The sequence below is a fragment of the Stomoxys calcitrans genome, chromosome 2 (genome assembly GCF_963082655.1).
Source record: "Stomoxys calcitrans chromosome 2, idStoCalc2.1, whole genome shotgun sequence".
Taxonomy (NCBI): Eukaryota; Metazoa; Arthropoda; class Insecta; order Diptera; family Muscidae; genus Stomoxys; species Stomoxys calcitrans.
Genome location: NC_081553.1, coordinates 168,903,046 through 168,921,428, shown reverse-complemented (window position 1 = coordinate 168,921,428; position 18,383 = coordinate 168,903,046). Strand labels below are relative to the sequence as shown.

The following is an 18,383-nucleotide window of genomic DNA, read 5'->3' as shown; positions in this document are numbered from 1 at the left end:
TTTTTTTTTTCAAACTAATAGAACATTTCTCAAAGATAAGTATGATTTTTTTCTTTATTTTAATTTACAAGTGTTCGAAGTGCCAACTATAATGTGCATCTTAAAAGGTATATACATTAGCGTGGGTCCTTTTTTAATTGAAAAGCTATTTTTTACGACTAATTCTACACACAGTCAAAGTTGTATTCAAAACAGCAAAAATGTTTGCTTAAACAGCAGTTTTTGTCTGTTGAAAATGGGAAAGCAGACATTACCGCAGTTTCAGCAAACAGAGGGCTGCTGTATTAGCAAACGTTTCTGTCAGCAAACAAAATCTGCTGTTTTAAGTACAAAAATCTGTTACTTATTTTGACACTTAATGCATTCTTTTTAGAAATATTGTTGGAAGAGATGATTTTAATTTGTGGAATTTTACGCCCCGGTAGCCCAGTTGGTTTGCCAGTGCAGGTGTCGTGGGTTCGATTCCCGCCAGAAGCCTTGGTTTGTCGCAACTGTGGTATCACAATGGACTTAAAATTGTCTAAGTGAGCCTGTTAAAGGACTGCCACTCTTACCTAACCCAACCTACTGTAAATAAGCTACCTGATGCATCCATTGATATAAATTTCGATTTTTTGTTATAGCTCTACTAGTGAGTACATGACTGGCATGGCCTTTTGTATCTAAATTTAAAGAAAAAAGATTATGGAAAGTATTCATTCAGTGGTGAGATAAACATCCACTGAGACACACATTTACATTTCTATTTTATTTTTATACCCTCCACCATAGGATGGAGGTATACTCATTTCGTCATTCTGTTTGTAACTCCTCGAAATATTCGTCTCAGACCCCATAAAGTATATATATTCTTCATCGTCATGACATTTTATGTCGATCTAGCCATGTCCGTCCGTATTTCTGTCGAAAGCGCGCTAATTTTCGAAGGAATAAAGCTAGGCACTTGAAATTTTGCACAAATACTTTTAATTAGTTAGGTCGGTTGGGATTGTAAATGGGCCAATTCGGTCCTTGTTTTCATATAGCTGCCATATAAACCGATCTTGGGCCTTGACTTCTTGAGCCTCTATAGGGCGTAATTCTCGTCGGATTTGACTAAAATTTTGCACGTGGTATTTTGGTATCACTTTCAACAACTGTGCTATGTATGGTTCAGATCGGTTTGTAACTTGATATAGCAGCCATAAAAACCGATCTGGGGTCTTGACTTCTTCGGCTTTTAGAGGACGCAATTCATGATCGTCATGCCATTTTAAGTCGATCTATCCATGTCCGTCCGTATTTCTGTCGAAAGCACGCTAACTTTCGAGGGAGTAAAGCTAGGCGCTTGAAATTTTGCATAAATACTTTTTATTAGTGTTGGTCGGTTGAGATTGTAAATGGCCCAAATCGGTTCATGTTTTCATATAGCTGCCATATAAACCGATCTTGGGTCTTGACTACTTGATCCTCTATAGGGCGTAATTCTCGTCTGATTTGGCTGTAATTTTGCACGTGGTGTTTTGGTATTACTTCCAACAACTGTGCTAAGTACCACTCAAATCGGCTTATAACCTGGTATAGCTGCCATATAAACCGATCTTGAATCCTGACTTCTTGAGCCGCAGGAGGGCGCAATTCTCATCCGATTTGGCTGAAGTTTTGCATAAGGTGTTTTGTTATCCCTTCCAATAACTATGCGAAGTATGGCGCAAATCGGTACATAACCTGATATAGCTGCCATATAAACCGATCTGGGATCTTGACTTCTTGAGCCTCTAGAGGGCGCAATTCTCATCTCATTTGGCAGAAATTTTGTACAATGGCTTTTCCCATGACTTTCAACATACGTGTTCAATATGGTCTGAATCTTTACACCGGCTCCAAAATTATCCGCTTTCCAAATCTTACTTCTTGAGCATATTTAACTAATCGAATGCGAATTTTCCATTCGATTCAAATAAATTTAAAATGATGGGTTCTATTAGCTTCTCTTTCTTTAGTGCCAAGTTCGGTGCGCATATTTGATTTGAAAGCAAAAATTGCGAATATATTTAAAACGATGCATTATACTAGCCAAACCTACGTCTATGCCAAATATAGTGCATATAACTAAATAGGTCACTTTTCAATATATACCCCTTTAGACGGATTTTTCTATGTGCCCTCTCTACTTCACGGAAGTTTTCTTATACCCTCCAATACAAGAGGGGGTACTTATTTCGTCATTCCGTCTGCAACACTTCGAAATATTGATCTGAGACCCAAAAAAGTATATACATTCTTGATCGTCTTGACATTCCAAGCCAATTTGGGCATGTCCATCCGTCTTGAAAGCACCCTAACTTTCGAAGGAGTAAAGTTGGGCGCTTGAAATTTTGCACAAATATTACACTGAAAACATTTTTATCCTAATTTAAAAGATTCGAGCCAAAGATTCGCAAACTTATATTAAAGATGATTAATTTTCTAACCTTTCAAAGGAAAAATTTCCTTTGGTGAAAATTATTTTCCTTCATATTAAGGATTTTTTATTGGTAGTTTAATAAATCCTTAACTTTGCGTCTTTTTATTAACGACAAAAATTTTAAATGAAAGTCAAAATATCTTTGGAAATTACTCAATTGACGTTTGAACAAGACAACAGTAAACCGCAGTTATAGACGCAAAATAGCCTGACAAAAGGAGCGTCTTTAAATATTTAATTTTTTTAGGTTAAAATGCTAAGTTTAAAAAAAGAATTTTTCAAAAAATAATAATTGGACAGTCATCTATGAAGTAAATAAAAATCAATCAACTATCAAAATTTGAAACGGATGGTCATGTCCGTTAGAAATTTAATTTAAAGATAGCATCTTTATTTTAAAGTTTTGGTTTAGCTCGTTTGTGAAAATCCTACGGAAAAATCTTAAATTTTGGGCCAACTTTTTTTCAGTGTAGCTATGGGTATATGGTTTGATATGCATAGCTGCTATAAAAACCGATCATGGACCTCTTAAGGACGCAATTCTTATCTGATTTGGCTCAAATTTTGCTTGACTTCCAACAAGTGTGTAAAGTATTGTCCAAATCGGTTCATAACCTGATATAGTTACCATATAAACCAATCTTCAAATGAGACTTCTTCAGCCTCTTGAAAGTTCAATACCCCCGGTTTGAAATTTTTGACGTAAAGCTTTGCCATAGCGATAACAGCCGTACGGCTGAACAAAATATTAAACGTGATATTTTTTATGACTTCTTATAGTAATGACAAGTACGGTCCATCTGTATCCCTAGATGTATCTCCTACATATTTTAAAAAGTCACTCAAAGAATGTGTGAAATGCGATCCATGGTGGAGGGTATGTAAGATTCGGCCCAGCCGAACTAAGCTCGTCGCGTCCTTTTTTCGTCATGGGTGAAGCACATCCCGGAGTGCCTTCGCACGCTTCTGATGCGTGTCGGGATTGAAAAGAACCCTGTTCGGTTTGCCACAACCGCCTCCATCACCGGTCGGTGTCGGTGAGGTGCAATCCGCGCATGGTGGGTGTGTGCATTTCACATCTTGCTCTAGCCTTACGTTACTAAGGGAGTATAGTTGGACTAAATATGTTGCAAGGCGCTGTGCGAACATGGACAGCAGTAGGTGACAAGTATCGTCGCCGCCGCCTTCTGCGCCACAGTTGTAACGGACACAATTTGCTACGTAAGGATCGCTTAAGGAATGGAGGTGGGGGATTGACATTCGTGATACACCATTCCTTGCAGTATGGAACTATCTCGCCTGCGCCTGGCGCTAGTGACTACATGGAGTGCATGGGGATATCAGTCAGGTCCGGTACTGCCGAGATAGAGCTATACAATGTGCGCATACTCTCTGGCCATAATCGTCTGGTTCTAGGAGACTTTAAAGGGCATCACGTTTCATGGCGAGGTAACGACCAGCGGGTCTGATTAAAGGCTCCATTTTTTACACGGAGAATGAGGATACCCCCACTAGGATTACAAGGAGTTGCAGCAACTCGCCAGACATTTGCATTGCATCCTCTGATCTCCTAAGTGACTTAACCTGGCAAGCCGTCACCATCTCCTCATTATTCTCACCATCGACCGGCCACCCGACCTCATAACCTCTGAGCGCCGGATGTTTAACAATCAAAAGAATACCGATTGAGTCGGCTTCAGAGAGTACACCAATCGCCGATTCAGTGAAGTGATGCCGCCCTCCAATATATACTCGCAGACGAGCGCAATGGGATTCGTTGCACGGAACCCACTAACCCCAGAATCAGCAAGCTGAAGCTGGAAATTAACAGGGAATTCAACGAACGTAAGAGGAATTTGTGGCTGGAACACTTGGAGCAATGTAAATTAGGTACCGGTTAAGGCAAGCTGTGGTCTACTGTTATGTCATTCTCGATACCCGGTAGAAGGGACGGCAGGACCTCAGTCACTGTAACTGATCCGAAGAGGCACGCCAGGTTGTTCAACTGTCAATTTATTGTGTATCCCGTGAGTGGAGAGGAGGAGAGTCATTCATCGTATCCGGGGTCTCCTTGCCGAAGGACAGCCATTACAATTTACCGTGGACGAAGTTACGAATGTCATCCGTGGCGCCAACTCATCCAAGGCGTTGGGCCCAGACGGAATCTCTATACTGATGCTCAAGAATCTGGATCTACCTGGAGTCAAATACCTTACAATTGTCCTCAACCTGCCTTTGAATACTCTTGTAGACCCTGATATCTGGAAGATGGTGAGAGTGATCCCGCTACCGAAGTCTGGAAAGGACCCGAGTAGGGAGGAGTCATACAGACCAATCTCCCTTCCCTCGCCAGTAGCCAAGACACATGAGGGACTACTCGTTGAAGAATTTACATTCGCCGAGCATCAGCATGTATTTCAAAGACTGCATACACCTCTACTGCTTTGTATGCCATCACGGCATACATTTGCCGTTGCTTCAATCAGCCCAGGCCATGCCAAACTATTTGAGGACATCGCCAACACGTCCCACCAGCTAGGCCTGAAATGCTGGGTCGCGAGTTCTCTGTGTTCACCAGTCATTTGCAAAATTTAGGGATAAGATATCAAACAAGAAGTTCCATAAGGCGGGGTGATATCTCCGGCAATGTTTAACATCTACCTATCCCTCACTCCACCCCAGACGTTATAGAGATTATATCATAGGCGGACGATTGTACGATCAGGCCCCCACCCCATTGATGACATCTGCGATAAGTTGAACGTCTACCTCAACGAACTTGCCTCATATTTCGCTGGAAGAAATCTGAAGATATCTGCCACCAAATCTTCAGTCACATTGTTCACTACAAATACGCATGAGGTGAATACTGGGCTGACTGTGATGGTCGTTCGATAGAGATGGGTGATTGGTAAGTACCCAAAAGCTATTTACCCGGTAAATTGGGTAAATACCTGGATATTTACCCATTTGTAGCCAAAAGCTGGGTATTTATAATTTTCCAGATATCTTGGTTATAAAAATATTTTCCAAACAATTTTTGACGATTTCGTATTCTTTGTATATAAACCTGATCTTCTAATCTCATAAAATCGAATTTTAGTTATATATAGCCCCTATATAGACCGATCTCCATACTTAAAGTCTTGAGGCAATAAATTGGTAATTTTCATCATCCGATATCGATAAAATTTGGCGCAGTGAGTTCTAGCAGACCCCTACCTATTTCTGTGAAGTGTGGTTCAGATCGGACTATATTTGGATATAGTTGCCCTTAGACCGACCGCTCGATCTCCCGATATATGGTATTGAGGCCACAAAAAATCCATTTTTTACCCGAATTCGATGAAATTTGGCACAGTGTATTCTGGTAGACCCCTATCCACTCCTGTTAAATGTGGTAAAATTATTAATACCCAAAAAGGTATTTATTAGGTATTTACCCAATAAATACCCAAGCCTTGGATATTTACCCGATAGAAACCCATCTCTATCGATGGAGAAATGATTCCGACCATTAAGTGTCCCAAAATAGTTGGCGTCACATTTGACAGCTCTTACACATTCTCCCCACATGCAACAGCAATTTGCGATAAAGTCAAAAGTAGAAACAGGGTCCTCAAGTCGCTTGCTGGCACCAAGTGTGCAGACAAAAAAACCACGTACAAAGCAATTGGCTGGTCTTTGGTAAATAAGGCAGCGCCAGTGTGGTTTCGTCAACTCTGACATGCAGCGGAATAATATACAGATCTGTCAAAATGCTGACCTCCGAACTGCGACGGGCTGTCTCCTCAGTTCTCATGTGGACGACCTCCATTAGGAGAAAAAGATCCTACCAGTGCGAAGACATAACTACATGCTGTCTAAGCAATACTTTTTGGGCTGTTATCGCAGAGAACGTCCAAATCATCATCTTTTGGTTAGATATCCACCGCCCAGAAGCCTTAAGGTAGATCTACATGATTTAGAGCGTGAGGTTCAGGATACAAGAGAGAACGTCTAGATCAAGCGGCATATCAAGCAGGTCTAGATAACATCATGCAGACACGGAAGCAGATGCAGTAAATGGCTACGGGGTGAATGTAGTCCTTGGACAACGACCGCCTCCCATTGCACCTGAAGAAATGAACATCCGCCGGCAAACCAGAGTAGTTCTGGCTCAATTAAGTTCCGGCAGATGCAGTCGCCTTAACTCCTACAGAGCAAGGATTAATGCCGACGTGCAAGATGTATGTCTCGATTTTGACCAGGGATCACACGATACACGTCACCTGTTTAACTGCCCTGCCAGACCCACTTGACTCAGACCCAGATCCCTGTGGACGCACCCCATCTTAGTCGCAGAGTTCCTGGGTCTTCACAACAGGATCAACCAGACGAAAGATAGAACACAACAAACTGCTACGACAACAACAACCGGTTAACCTATACTTCCATTAGCTAAGAAGGACATTGGATTCTACGTAGAGATTTGACTTGAGTGATATATTAGTCAATCACAGCTTAGTAAATAATAAAAATAAGCATACCTATTGAAATTAAATATATAAAAATTGTATAACCAAAAACAAAAAAATGTGATATATTGAAATATTTTTTTATTGAAAATTCTATATAAATCAACATTCGTAAAACTTTATTTCCAAATATACAAAACAATGTTTAAGATAATGCTCTTAGATATCTCTTTGTGAATTTAAACTGAATTTAAACTTAATCGCTAGTCATAAGTTACGGGACGACATAATGAGAAAACAAAGTAAAAGGCATACCATATTTCAGTGAGATATAAACCCAATTGTAAAACACACAGTACATATTCTAAACGTAATTTATACAATTGTAAAAGTAAAACGTAGTTGACACCAAGAAAGCATGGAACAATCAGAATAACCGATAAAATTGCTGGCAAACCTGAAATAAAAAAATAGAAAAAAAATACAAAATTATTATGCATTTTAGTTATCAAATATTATTTATGACTATTTATTATGTTTTTTATGTAAGATATATTGGGTTGCCCAAAAAGTAATTGCGGATTTTTCATATAGTCGGCGTTGACAAATTTTTTCACAGCTTGTAACTCTGTAATTGCATTCCTTCTTCTGTCAGTTATCAGCTGTTACTTTTAGCTTGCTTTAGAAAAAAGTGTAAATAGAGTATATTTGATTAAAGTTCATTCTAAGTTCTAATAAAAATGCATTTACTTTCTTTTAAAAAATCCGCAATTACTTTTTGGGCAACCCAATAGTTTAAACAGATTAGAATTTTAGGAGATAAATCAAAGCAGCTTTCTTCCACATTTTCGATATGAAGCTTTTATAGTTATCCAAAATCACCGCCTGCAGTTTTGTTTTTGAATTAATATAAGAAAAATTTCAGGTTATGGGAAACATCATTTTTATTTTTTTTCTGATTTCTTTTTGTACTTTTTGTTTTTTTTTTTTGAAAGGAGTTACCAAATAAAAAGAAAAGGTAATCATTTCTGTTAACTAGGAATTGGAGAATAAAATATAATCTTTAGTGCAAACCATATTTTTTCAACAAATTTAACTAAACGATTTTCGATATTAGTTAGATAATCGCAATACGGAACAACATCAAACAACTAAAAAGGCGTTGAGTTCGGTCGGGCCGAACTTTGGATAACCACAAACTCGGGTATATATGTAAACCACTTTCGTCATAATCAGGTAAAAATTCAAAAAATAATTTATGAAATTTATGAATTTATCAATTTGGCCCAGATCGGAAGAGGAATGTCGAAGGGCCTTACGTAACTCACTGTCCCAAATTTCAGCGAAATCGGACAATAAATGCGCCTTTTATGGGCTCAAGACTTTAATCGAGATATCGGTCTATATGGCAGCTATATCCAAATCTGGACCGATCTGGACCATATTGCAGAAAGATTTCTATGTGAACAACTTAACTCACTGTCTGAAATTTCAGCGAAATCGGACAATAAATCCGCCTTTTATGGGCCTAAAACCTTGAATCGAGAGATCGGTCTATATGGCAGCTATATCCAAATCTGGACCGATCTGAGCCAAATTAAAGAGGAATGATGAAGGGCCTAACACAACTCACTGTCCCAAAATTCGGCGAAATCGGACAATAATTTCGCATTTTATGGGCTCAAGATCTTAAATCGTGAGATCGGTCTATATGGCAACTATATCCAAATCTGGACCGATCTGGGTCATATTGGAGAAAGATGTCGAGGGGAATAGCATAACTCACTGCCCCAAATTTTGGCGACATCGGACAATAGTGCCCCTTTCATGGGTCCAAAACCTTAAATCGATAGATCGGTCAATATGGCAGCGATATCCAAATCTGGATCAATCTGGACCAATTTGCAGAAAGATGTCGAAGGACTTAACACAACTCATTGTCCCAAATTTTGGCAAAATCGGACAATAAATGCGCCATTTATGGGCCCAAAACCTTAAATCGAGAGATCGGTCTGTATGGCAGCTATATCCAAATCTGAACCGATCTGGGACAAATTGAAGAAGGATATCGACTGGCCTAACACAACTCACTGTACCAGATTTCAGCAAATCGGATAATAAATGTGGCTTTTATGGGCCTAAGACCCTAAATCGGCGGATCGGTCTATGGGGGCTTTATCTAGATATAGTCCGATATAGCCCATCTTCGAACCTAACCTGCTTATGGAAAAAAAAAGAATCTGTGCAAAGTTACAGCTCAATATCCGTATTTTTAAAGACTAGCGTGATTTTATCAGTTGGACGGACGGACGGACACACGGACTTCGTTCAATCGTCTTTGAATTTTACGACGATCCAAAATATTGGGTTGCCTAAAAAGTAATTGCGGATTTTTTAAAAGAAAGTAAATGCATTTTTAATAAAACTTAGAATGAACTTTAATCAAATATACTTTTTTTTACACTTTTTTCTAAAGCAAGCTAAAAGTAACAGCTGATAACTGACAGAAGAAAGAATGCAATTACAGAGTCACAAGCTGTGAAAAAATTTGTCAACGCCGACTATATGAAAAATCCGAAATTATTTTTTGGGCAACCCAATATATGTATATACTTAATAGGCTCGGAAATGGATATTTTTGGATGTGTTGCAAACTGATAATCAAATCAGTTATATGCTTTTAAATGTAAACGGCGCGAAATAAAATGCCCCGCCAACAAAAAATAAACAAGGTAAATCTCTCTGATTCGGCTCTCTGATTCATCCAAATCGGATGAAAAATGCTCATTTTATGGGCTCAATACTCTATATCAGGACATCGGTCTATATGGCAGCTATATCCAAATATGGTCCGATCAGGACGATGTTCGTCACAAGGTGTAGAGGTATACCAAAACGCACTGTTTCAAATTGCATCAAAACCGGATGAACAATGCTCCTTTTATGGGCTCAATACTCTATATCGGGAGATCGGTCTATATGGCAGCTATATCCAAATAGGGTCCAATCTGAACGATGTTCGGCGCAAAGGTGTGGAGTTCTATCAAAATGCACTGTGTCAAATTTCACCAAAATCGAATGAAAAGTGCTCCTTTTATAGGCGCAATACTCTATATTGGGAGATTGGTCTATATGCCAGCTATATCCAAATATGGTCCGATCTAGACGATATTCAACAAAAGGGTTTAGAGCGGTACCAAAACTCGATGTGCCATATTTCATCGAAATAGGATGAAAAATGCTCCTTTTATTGGCTCATTACACTATATCGAGAGATCGGTCTATATGGCAGCTATATCCAAATATGGTCCGATCTGGACAGGAATGGGTAGGGATTTACCAGAACACACTGTGCCAAGTTTCATCGAATTCGGGTAATAAATGGATCGTTAATTGGCTCAATACCCTATATCGGGAGATCGGACAGTCGGCCTATAGGGCAGCTATACCCAAATATAGTCCGATCTGAACCACACTTCACAGAAATTGGTAAGGGTCTACCAGAACTAACTGTGTTAAATTTTATCGAAATCTGATGATAAATGACCAATATATTGCCTCAAGACTTTAAGTCTGGAGATCGGTCTATATAGCGGCTATATATAACTAATATCCGATTTTATGTGATCAGATGATCCGGTTTATTTTCGTCTTTTCTGCTTAAACCTCGTTTACACTGCTCTTTAAATCCGGATTTAATGGCTCGATCATCTGTTTTCCCTTTATGAAATCAGCTGATGAGAGTATTACTGAAAAAGTCTATTCTTGAGAGAATTTGATATGTGTACGATACTCAATATTAAATTTCATTAAAATAGAATAAACGAGTAAAAGCACGTTAAGTTCGGCCATGCCGAACCTTATATACCCTCCACCATGGATGGTATTTAACACGTACGTGTTTGTTTGAATAACTTTTTCTAATATATAGGAGATAGATCTATGGGTTGCCCAAAAAGTAATTGCGGATTTTTTAAAAGAAAGTAAATGCATTTTTAATAAAACTTAGAATGAACTTTAATCAAATATACTTTTTTTACACTTTTTTTCTAAAGCAAGCTATAAGGAACAGCTGATAACTGACAGAAGAAAGAATGCAATTACAGAGTCACAAGCTGTGAAAAAATTTGTCAACGCCGACTATATGAAAAATCCGCAATTACTTTTAGGGCAACCGATACATATACAATACATCGTCCTCGTCATGACTTTTAGAAGTCATAAAAAAACCACGTTTAAAATTTCAACCCATTAATTGCGCCATCAAGAGACTCAAGAAACCAAATCGAGTGATCGATTTAAATGGGAGCTACATCAGGTAAAAAATCTATTTGGACTATACTTGGCACGGCTGATGAAAGCCATAGTAAATCTTTATGTTCAAAACTGCAGCAAATCGGGTGATAATTGCGCTTTCTAGAGCCTCAAGAAGTCATTTCTGAATATCGGTTTATATGGCGGCTATATCCGGCTATGAACCGATTCAGAACATATCTGGCACAATTGTTGGAAATCTTAACAAAAAACACCTCATGCGAAGTTTCGCCCAAATCGGATAAGACTTGGACCCTCTAGAGGCTCATGAAATCAAGATATATATAGGTAGATATATTAAAACATGGGCCGATATAGCCCATAAAAAGGTTGGTTTTTTAGCTATATTTTTTTTTGGTAAGTAAATTAGCAGAATTGTCGATTTTCGAGTGAAGATCAGCCAGAATTATTGGTTGCAATGCATCCTGAAAAAGTCACAGTTTGGTGCGGTTTATGGACTGGTGGCATCATTGGCCCGTATTTTTCCAAAGATGATGCGAATCGTAACGTAACTGTGAATGGTGAGCTCTACCGTGAAAAGATATTCAACTTTTTTTTTCGCCCAAAATGCAAGAGCAGTGCCACATGTCGCACAGCACACGTTACAATGGATTCATTGAGAGGTGAGTTCGGTAAACATTTTATTTCACCTTCCGGCCGGTCAACTATGTTTTAACATAGCTTTAGCTCAAGCCCGCTTCAATTGACGCATTGGTAGACAATATTGAAGTATTTATTCGTGAGATACCGGCCGAAATGTTGGTATGCCAAAATTGGACTAAGCGGAAGGACCATTTGTGGCGCAGTCACGGACAACATTTGCATGAAATAAAAACCAGGGGTTCGGGGCGAAACGGAATGTTTATAAGTTTATTAAGTTAACACGAAATTACTCTATAGTTAGCGTTCGCTAAAGCTTACTCTCAATTATCGAAAATTTTCTACTAATCATCCAAGGTCTTTAAGTTAAAAATATATGTATTAAAATGGATGACAGTCGGACATGGATTTTTATAATTATTCCGGGAGTTTCAAACAAATTCAGTAGTCTACAATGCAACAGGAAACATTTTTTGCTGAGCGTCAGATTTTTTCTGAAGTTTTCTGATATTTTATTATAGAATTTTGCTATTTCTCAAAATTTCCAAAATTTAAAATGTTCTTTCCGAGTTTTGTCCGAATATATTTCGAAAATCCAACAAAACTTCAGGAATTTCTCAAAAAATTTAATTTTGATTTTTCTCAGGTTTTTCTTACGAATACTTAAAGAATATTTGCGAATTTGAATAAAGCTTGTAGGCGCTCATGAAGGCAAATCGGACAATCAGTTAAAAAAGCAGCTATATCAAGCTATGCACTAAATTTGGTAGAGATGTAACCTGTAAGGAAAGCAAAGGTCGGGTGGGACTATATACCCGCTATGTCTCAAATTAACATATACAGGCATACAAACAGACAGACGACGAAAATCAAGGTACTACTGTAATAGAAATAATGACGTAATCTAAAATTTTGCTTATAAAAATGTGCCTCGTCCATGGTTCGAACCTGCAATCTCAGCAAAAGTTGTCAGAATGTGAACACAAGCGAACAGCTTTGAACGTTTTATTTTCAAAACAGTGTTGTTATTCAAGAACATTGTTTGTATAATAACATTTGTGTATTGATACCTTTTTATAAAAACCCCGTGATTGATTTTTTCTTGTGTGTTCATTAGAGAGAAGGCGTTATTCTCCTTCTTACACTCCTAGACTGTTCGTGATCCTGTTTATTATTGCGCCGACGGGTAGTTTGTTGTCCGTAAAGATGTCCACTCTCGACGTTCTCGCGTGAACACCACAGCACGTCACGCATTTCGAGATCGCCAAGATCTCTGCCTGCAGGATTTTGGTAAGGCAGTCGAAAACAGATCTCAGTCCCTGGGTTCTCAATGTAGACCCCCATGCCCACTCTGTCGTCTTGCTTTGATCCAAGACTGTGCCTCTGGCAGCATTGTCTCGCACTCGAATTCAAGTATCCGATCATCTCAGGTATCCGATCGGAAACCTCCTCCTTTCCTTGCAGGTTTCCTATCGTCGCCTCCATTATACCGCGTTGGTGTATCCTGCTACTATCCTCTATCCATTCTCCCATCGCCCTAAGTCTCATAGCGGAGATGATTGCCTCACACTTAATCTATAGTCTATGGGTCGGATATCTAAAATAGTCTCCAGTACCCTAGTGGCCGTGATCCTCATCGCTCCGATTATGCCAAGACAACATGTTCTCTGAACCTGTGGTATTCCGACATTCCGACTGTATCTGTAATTGATTTTAAAATTCATTTTTGCACTTTGTTTTAAACAATTATTAAGTCTTGATGCTGAAAAAAAAACATGAATAGAAGCGCATCAAAACAATTTAGATTTGTTGATAGTAAAAACAAATATTATGTGAATGCCACCACGTTTCTATATTTGTGCCACCGCATCCATTTAATGTGGTAGCCACAAATAATTTATTTTCCTTTCACCTAAATCACAAAGTACGCATTTGTTGTTCATAAAAAAAGTTAATTTTTTTATTTAGTTGTTGTATGAAGCTGAAAAATATGGCATGCCAATCAGCTGGTCTACAAATTAACAAAAGGGAGCTAAAGAAAAGTGTACATGCAAAAAAGGAACTATGGAACTATAAGAAGGAAAGAGATGGAACTAGTTCCAGAAGTTCCTTACTTGGATAAGTTTCAATGAACTAGTTCCATCCGGAACTACCCAACTCTAGACTATCCTCGAATTCAGCCCCGTACCGAGCCTAGGGCCCATCTACATAGTGCCCAACATCTATGAGCCTTCTCAGTACGCTCCTGAATGTGACACTTCCATTTCAGATTTCTGTCCAAGATCACTCCTAAGTAAAAGGTGATTTTTTTGAGGTTAGGATTTTCATGCATTAGTATTTGACAGATCACGTGGGATTTCAGACATGGTGTCAAAGAGAAAGATGCTCAGTATGCTTTGACATTTCATCATGAATAGACTTACTAACGAGCAACGCTTGCAAATCATTGAATTTTATTACCAAAATCAGTGTTCGGTTCGAAATGTGTTCATTCACCGTAACGTTGCGTCCAACAGCATCTTTGAAAAAATACGGTCCAATGATTCCACCAGCGTACAAACCACACCAAACAGTGCATTTTTCGGGATGCATGGGCAGTTCTTGAACGGCTTCTGGTTGCTCTTCACTCCAAATGCGGCAATTTTGCTTATTTACGTAGCCATTCAACCAGAAATGAGCCTCATCGCTGAACGGTGAATGAACACATTTCGAACCGAACACTGATTTTGGTAATAAAATTCAATGATTTGCAAGCGTTGCTCGTTAGTAAGTCTATTCATGATGAAATGTCAAAGCATACTGAGCATCTTTCTCTTTGACACCATGTCTGAAATCCCACGTGATCTGTCAAATACTAATGCATGAAAATCCTAACCTCAAAAAAATCACCCTTTATTTGACTTTGTCAGATATCAAAATCGTTCTATTGAGGAAACGTGGTGCATCAATTTCTCGTGAACAGGGAGATTTCAGTCTGCACTGGGTTAACATTAAGACACCTGAGTCTAGTCCAGTAGTATGCCATCTGCAAGACTCTCTCGGCCCTTTTGTAAAGCTTATTCGGATCCTTGCCCTTTCGAAGTATTATAACATCGTCTGTGTGGAAGACGGTTTCAAATCTTACCTCAGCTTGCATCCGTAATAGGTTACTTATGGTGGTCACATATTGAAGTGGCGATAAAATACCACCTGTGGCGTGCTTTGTTCCTCTCTCTCCCTTATATTTATGCCATGAGACCCACAATTTATCCACCTAGTCCTTAGCATATGGTTTATCCAGTCTCTAACGACCAGTTCCACTCGGTACTGGATTGGTTCAATGTGTAGGTCCGCACATTGTTAAAAGCCCCCTCGATGTTAAAGCATACCGCCAATGTGTCACCGTCTTTGCATCGAAGGATTCTTCTATTTTATGCACAACCACGACCTTTGCTTAACATAGGCATGCTCTTTGCATTCGAGCATTCGCTGGTTGTCCTACTCTTTATCATGGTATTCACAATACGTTCCATGGTTTTGAGTAGAAAGGACGTAAGGCTGATAGGTCTTTGGTGTTGCATAACTTGCCTTACCCGGCTTGGGTATAAATACCATCCTTGCCTCCTGCCAGGCCTACGGAGTATATGCAAGTCCTAGGCACGCTGTGAAAATAGAGGCCAGATGGGGAGCCAGATAGTCGGCTACTTTCTTCCACACTTTTCTTCCGAATTTTGTCCAGGTGGTTTTCAACTTATTAAGGGAGCTTATCGGAATTGGGCGCTTGCTGTGCTATTCTTAAACTGATGTGACGGTCTAAAAAGGAGTGCTCAATTAAGACCCTCAAATCCTGAAACTCATCGATCAGATTTTCTAAACATATTGTCACATCTAAAACCTCTTTCCTAATCCTATTAACAAAGATAACGGTATTGCCAATATTAAGTATTTTTAGGTCGTTAGTATTCAAGAATTCTGCCAGGGCTTGATATAGCTCCTTTACAAAACCCCTATATGACTTCTTGAGTCTAGAGGGCACAATTTTTTCCCGAGTTGTTTAACATACCAATCATTTGGAACCATTTCCTACAAACTCCGATTTACGTCGTACCGATTTCCGTCTTTTTAGTAGTTTGGCTGTTATCGTTGTTTATTTGTTTTGTAAATATAGGGAATGCAAAATTTGGTCGATGTGTGTGGCTTGCTAGTCGCTTATGCTGACGACATCGACATCATAGGCCCGTCATCGGAAGTAGTAACTGCAGCCTTTGAAAGAATCGAAAGAGAGTCAGTAAAATGGACATGGCAGTATATAGAGATAAGACGAAATGGATGGTTTCAACTCCCAAAACACCTTGTACAACCGAGCTAATAAAGAAAATGAAGAAAGTTGGGAACCACAACTTTGAGATAGTAAGAAACTTTATTTACATCAGCACCGCCGCAACCGAAACGAATGACACCAGTTTTGAGATAAAGCAAAGAATAATACTGGCAAACAGATGCTAATTTGGACTAAGTAAGCAGTATAGAAACAAGGCCACCTCTCGACAGACGAAGATTACACTGTAAAAGACACTGATACTTCCCGTGTTGTTATATGGTACTGAGGCATGGGCACTTGTGAAAGCAAATGAGGCAGTGCTTGGAGAATATAGGCGACCCACGATCTTTCTGACGACGATAGCATAGTTACATGCATCAAAATACAACGGCTGCGTTGGCTAGGTCATGTTGTCAGAATGGATAAAGAAGCTGCAGCAAAGAAGTCTTTAGAAGGCAAACACGGTGGTACACGTAAACCGGGAAGACCAAAAGCCCGGTGGTGGGAGATACCTCGAAACTTGGTGTCAGAGATTATAAAATGAGCGCAGGAGATCGAGGCGGTTGGAACGCTATTCTACGTTCGGCTAGTGGAACAAATGTTCTGTCATAAAGTAAGTATTTGTGTGGAACTCTCACTTTTGGGATTCTTGTTAGAAAAATGAGTTAGACGAGTAAAAGTATGTGGAAAAATAAAGTTAAAAATCTTTGTAGAAAGGACCACTTCTAATTAAAAAAATGGAAAAGGTTTCACATTTTTGGATACAAGAGATAAGCGAAACAATATAATTGTGACCAAATTAGTCATTCAAAGGAAGACTTCAAGCTTGTTCCACGACCGTAAAGAAGTATTCATTAAGATGATGATTACGACTATATTGATTAGTATCACATCATATGATTTGAAAATTGTAAAAAGAATATAACTTCACAACATTCAGATAAGGAGAGGTAATACGGCTGGAGAGATTTCTGAAACCCCTCGAGCAAAAAAAATATTTTCAAAGAAAACCTGTTATAGTTCAATTCAACCAATTAAATTGGAGTTTAGAGTTATTTGAATTTCGATTTACGTCGATATTTTATTGAACTAATCACGGCGTAAATCGAGGCATTACTGTAGTACATATGTTTGGTGACAATTTTTTTTATCTCTTCACAGATTGATTTGTTTTATCTTCATATTGATAAAAAAAAACGGACGGTAGGTATGTCATCAACAGTAGCTGTTGGCATAACTTTGTTCAATGGCAAACGGTGTTAAATGCTTCTTGCCATCCATACTATACGGCATTGTTTTGATGAAAAACGGGATTAATTCTCTATTAAAACTGTTAGGTATTGGTGAAAACCACATTTGGTATAAATTTTTCATTCGCTGTACATAAATTATTAATTTTTGCATGTAAATTAAACCTTCATTGCTGCTTTTTGTATTGTTACACTAACTTAATTTTTCGTGTTTGACATAATATTGGCTTTGAGTTGGACTACACATTTTTTATTATTAGTTAATTTTTTTTAATTATTCACTTTAAAACTATCTTTTTTTATTACCTCGGTCGGCCAATGAACTGCGACGACCCAATATAATTCTTATCGTTTCCAAAAGGCAATATCCCACAATTATGATCATGTCTCGTACCAAAATTTCAAAAGGATATGTCAAATTAATGGCCTTCAACAAGCTCATGGCAAGTTCACAGAATGCGAACATGCCAAAATAGAAAGAATTCAAATAGATCAGCACCTCATACACCATGCTGGGATTTGGTTTTTTGGGAACCAAAGGTGGTGGACGCTTTGGTGGCATCCTTGAGTCGGGTTTTCTTTCAACAACAATTCACTTTACTTAGTCGTCATCAATGGACATTCAATGTTAGTTTTTCCGAAAATTTTCCTATTTACTTTCTTTCGCAATTAATAACTTTTACATATTTTCTCATTTAAATGACATTTAATGTTTGCAAACTACATTCTGTTCTCTCTAGTATTTTTCCGTTAAAAATAGCCCGTACATTTTGGTCGAGAAGAGCTGTCTTGTTGGCCGGACTTGTATTTTTAGACTGATCATAACGTACTCTCGTTACGTATCTTGCTGGCTATGTATTACATTAAACTGCACAGCACTGCAAATTAGCTTAGTTCATATCGTTCTGTTTGTTAATGATTGTGGTTGCATCCACATGACTGCATATAAATGTTGTTTTTACTTCAAAAGAGACTCTTAATCTAAGTTGATACTCTATGTGTTAACGCTTGGGTTT

At 38.6% G+C, this 18,383-nt stretch overlaps 2 protein-coding genes across 5 annotated transcripts in view; both read right to left on the bottom strand.

Moving 5' to 3' along the window:
• Positions 1-7,022: 7,022 nt before the first annotated feature.
• Positions 7,023-18,175, bottom strand: LOC106081481 (transmembrane protein 216). Its single transcript, XM_013243465.2, has 2 exons — positions 17,674-18,175; positions 7,023-7,360 (listed from the first exon to the last, which is right to left on the bottom strand). The coding sequence occupies exons 1-2, from the start codon at positions 17,927-17,929 to the stop codon at positions 7,167-7,169; spliced, it is 450 nt and encodes a 149-aa protein (XP_013098919.1). The 5' UTR covers positions 17,930-18,175; the 3' UTR covers positions 7,023-7,166.
• Positions 7,273-18,383, bottom strand: part of LOC106081482 (transmembrane protein 216) — a 52,699-nt gene continuing 41,588 nt past the window's right edge. For all 4 annotated transcript variants that reach the window (XM_013243471.2, XM_059362617.1, XM_059362618.1 and 1 more), the window contains one exon: positions 7,273-7,360. The gene's annotated coding sequence lies outside the window, so the exon portion shown is untranslated. The remainder of the gene's footprint in view (positions 7,361-18,383) is intronic.

Excerpts from the sequence above, each read along its gene's own strand:
- LOC106081481 (XM_013243465.2), bottom strand. The coding sequence starts at position 17,929 with ATGCCACCAAAGCGTCCACCACCTTTGGTTCCCAAAAAACCAAATCCC. Across the intron at positions 7,361-17,673 it reads CAGTTCATTGGCCGACCGAG|GTTTGCCAGCAATTTTATCG; the intron begins GTAATAAAAAAA and ends TTTTTATTTCAG.